Source organism: Mesitornis unicolor, unplaced genomic scaffold (assembly GCF_000695765.1).
Source record: "Mesitornis unicolor isolate BGI_N332 unplaced genomic scaffold, ASM69576v1 scaffold41892, whole genome shotgun sequence".
NCBI lineage: Eukaryota > Metazoa > Chordata > Aves > Mesitornithiformes > Mesitornithidae > Mesitornis > Mesitornis unicolor.
Window position 1 is genome coordinate 350 of NW_010170609.1, and position 3,114 is coordinate 3,463.

At 46.6% G+C, this 3,114-nt stretch overlaps 1 protein-coding gene across 1 annotated transcript in view; it reads left to right on the top strand.

The window, feature by feature from the left end:
* Nucleotides 1-1,495: 1,495 nt before the first annotated feature.
* The window catches only part of OGFOD2 (2-oxoglutarate and iron-dependent oxygenase domain containing 2), a gene marked incomplete at its 5' end in the record, with an annotated part of 4,072 nt that continues 2,453 nt past the window's right edge, over nucleotides 1,496-3,114 (top strand). Inside the window, 2 exons of the mRNA XM_010179742.1 lie at nucleotides 1,496-1,606; nucleotides 2,565-2,664. Coding sequence (XP_010178044.1) covers nucleotides 1,496-1,606; nucleotides 2,565-2,664 — 211 coding nt within the window. The remainder of the gene's footprint in view (nucleotides 1,607-2,564; nucleotides 2,665-3,114) is intronic.

Below are 3,114 nucleotides of genomic sequence, written 5' to 3' on the forward strand. Positions count from 1 at the left end.
AAGAGTGCCTTGAGATGGGACCACCCAGGGGTCCTACAGAGCTCATGTGGGGCCTGCCATAACCCCCTCCTGGCACTCTTTAGGGAGGCTCTGTCTGTCTTTCCAGGCCAGGGACAGACACCTGTCACACCACCAGCTCCAGTTTCAGCCGACAGACAGGTTTGTTTAGGGATCCTTGGCAGAACGATGCTGGCACTAAATCGTCATTGCAATTAAAGCTGTATTTTCTTAACAAAATACTATGATTAGTATAGCACAGAATTGATGGCTAGAATGGCACAGGATTTCTACAGGCAGAATGAATGTAACACAATAAGCAGCATAGTACAGAATTTATAATACAACTTAGGATTGCTAGATCTTAACATATAATTTCCAATCACCTGGACTCTCTGCAGGTTGGTCAGATCTTAATACGTGGTTTGCTGTATCAATATAACAATCATCATCCAGACTCAAAAAAATCATATTGAAGAAGATGAGTCAGTCCTCAGAGGAAGCAGACAACGGTGGAGGTGTCCCTGGCCATGGGAGTGGTCACAGGCCTCACTGTCCAGCAGCATTTCTAGTCCAAGTTCCCCACTTAGGACTTGTAACAGCTTGATTTTATGGACAGTGCTCTGGGCACTGTTCTGCTTCCCTGGTCTGTGACAGAGGCACCAGCACCACTGCGCTGGCTGGTTGCTGGGGACCTTCAGGGCCAGCAGGGAAGGCAGTAATCAGCCTGATGCCTGGGAGCCTTGAGACTGGTAGGGAGGGGAAGAAGAAATCTTGTTCATCTGCTTGGTTTGCTGGATCTTCAAGGCCTGATAATGCCCTGAATTATAAAGGAATGAATACGTGACCTGCTCAGTCACAGAGAATGGCTGCTTGCCTTATAAAATGACATGAGTTATGCTAACCACATTACCAGGGGTCAGGAGCTGGACGTACTGGTCACAGCCTCCTTCCTTTTTTTGCTAAGGAATGTTATAAACTAACCTCATGGGGGGTTATTAAATAGGAAGAGCTGCCTGCATCAGCTGCCACTACAGCTCTTTCCTCTGAAGTGACAGATTAGCCTGTCCTCACAACACTTAGTAGTAATCCCTTCATGACAAGTCCTGTCTCCCTCCCAGCAAATGTCTTCATTTTGGACAATGCTGATATTGTCAGAACATAAGCCAGACTTTTAAAGTGCAGGCCAGCAATTCATGAGGTGTCAGAATGCCCGAAAGGGCTGAAACCTCTCAAATCTCTTGACACCTCCATGGAAAGAATTCAATTTTGGGTTTTTTTAATCCATCCATAATGAGAACGTGACTCAAATCCCTTTTAGGCATTTGGCTTTTCAGATATTTATTGGACTTGACTACAGAAAAGCAAAGGCACACACTCTGTCTCCCAGAGGTGCCTGGAACAAAAATAACTGGTTTAAAACAATAAGCAAATTCCTGGAATTGTTTCAGTTATCCCTTTTGATTTTCTAACAATGTGCTCTGTTGTTTACTTGTAGATTGAGGCAGAGGTGCAGAGGAGAAAACAGTTAACTCATCAGTCAGTGGAACGCAGAGCCATCATCTCGAAGGGCTACAAACGAAAACACCCAGAAGTCTACGTTCTGCAGGTAGACAGTATGTCTGGAGTCCGTTTTGCACTCAAGGAATCATCTGACTGTATTTTCGCAGTAGGAAACCCTCTTCTCGGAATTGCTTGCAGTGCTGGAACTGGGCTGAATTAAAACCAAAGCATATTAAAACAGAATTCAACACTTCCACAGTGTAGCATATTCTCCAGGCAAGGTTTCACCTGGCTTTCAGCCAGATCAGGGTCATTCTGTATTGAAGCTGCACCAGCACCTGGTGCTGGACTCAGAATGCCAGTAGGAACTGAGACCTAAAGCATCACTGCAGCAAACGGGGTTGGTGAGGTCTAACAAACAGCCACAGAAATCAGCTTTATGGGCTTAACACACAGACAGGTTCCCAGCAACTGTTGTCTGGAGCGGGGCAGCAGGCTGCTTAGATAGACCCCACCACAAATGCAGGGGTCACCTTCTTTGCTGTGGGCTTCTCTGCTTTGAATTTCCTCATGTTTGCCAGACTCAAGACTTCCCAGCTGGGTGATTCCCACAGATTTAACTGCTCTGTGATCCTTGAGTAATGAGTTCTGCCCGTGTCTGTTGTGATCCGTGTGGGGCAGTGCTCTGAGCAGAGCACACTCAGTTGTGACGAGGCCTTGACAAGATGCTAGATCTACTGGGAAGGACTTTGCATGTACCCATTAGGAGCCCATAATACAAGCGAGGCTCTTTCCTATCACGCTAACAATAAATCTGGCCAGTTATACGTAGAAACCCACAAACCAGAGTGAGCAGCAACTTACCTAAACCACCAGGAAATACACCAGTAACACTTTGCATTTCCTGCCACAGAAGTAACCCAAGTGTGACTACCAGCCTTGCTCCCTAGACTGTATATATTTTCCTGTGGCTGCCTGGAAGTCCATTTCTCTCTTGGGCTGTAAAAGACTGTGCAGGCTAATCGCATTTCTGTGTATTTTTGTCATCCTTCCCTTGATGCCAGGATTCATTCCTGTCCCCAGAGTTTCTAGCAATCGTGAGATACTGCACATCGCCGGGTGCTCATCTCCATGGCCTCCTGCACTACCTCGAGTCCTTCTCAGGTAAAGAAAACAACACGCCAGCCACAAAGATCTCCCTCTGTGGCACTTTGACTTCAGTGATGACAGCTGTTTTCAAGCCCTGTCTGTAATAGCTCAGATGTGATACACAGCTGAGACAAACAGGATGTTATTTTCTGCTTGATGAGTCTCTGGAGAGGCAGTGCTGTGCAGCAGTTACGCTCTGGATGAAATCCTGTTTTCTGCTTTTCCAGTCCCAGTCTGCTGATGTCTCATCAGAGGCTGGAACTGCAGCAGGGCTGGGGTTTTGGTTGTACCACAGCCTCACAAGGGAGCCTGAAGGAACACTGTTACCCCAGGGAGCTTGGTTTTCTCTCCCCAAGTGCTTTACCATTTCAGACAATCCCTCTTGGTTAGTCTGAGCTGAAATAGTTTCAGTCTAGACTTCAGTCTTTTAAAGAGATCTCGGTTTTCAGCCATGAAGCTCTTTCC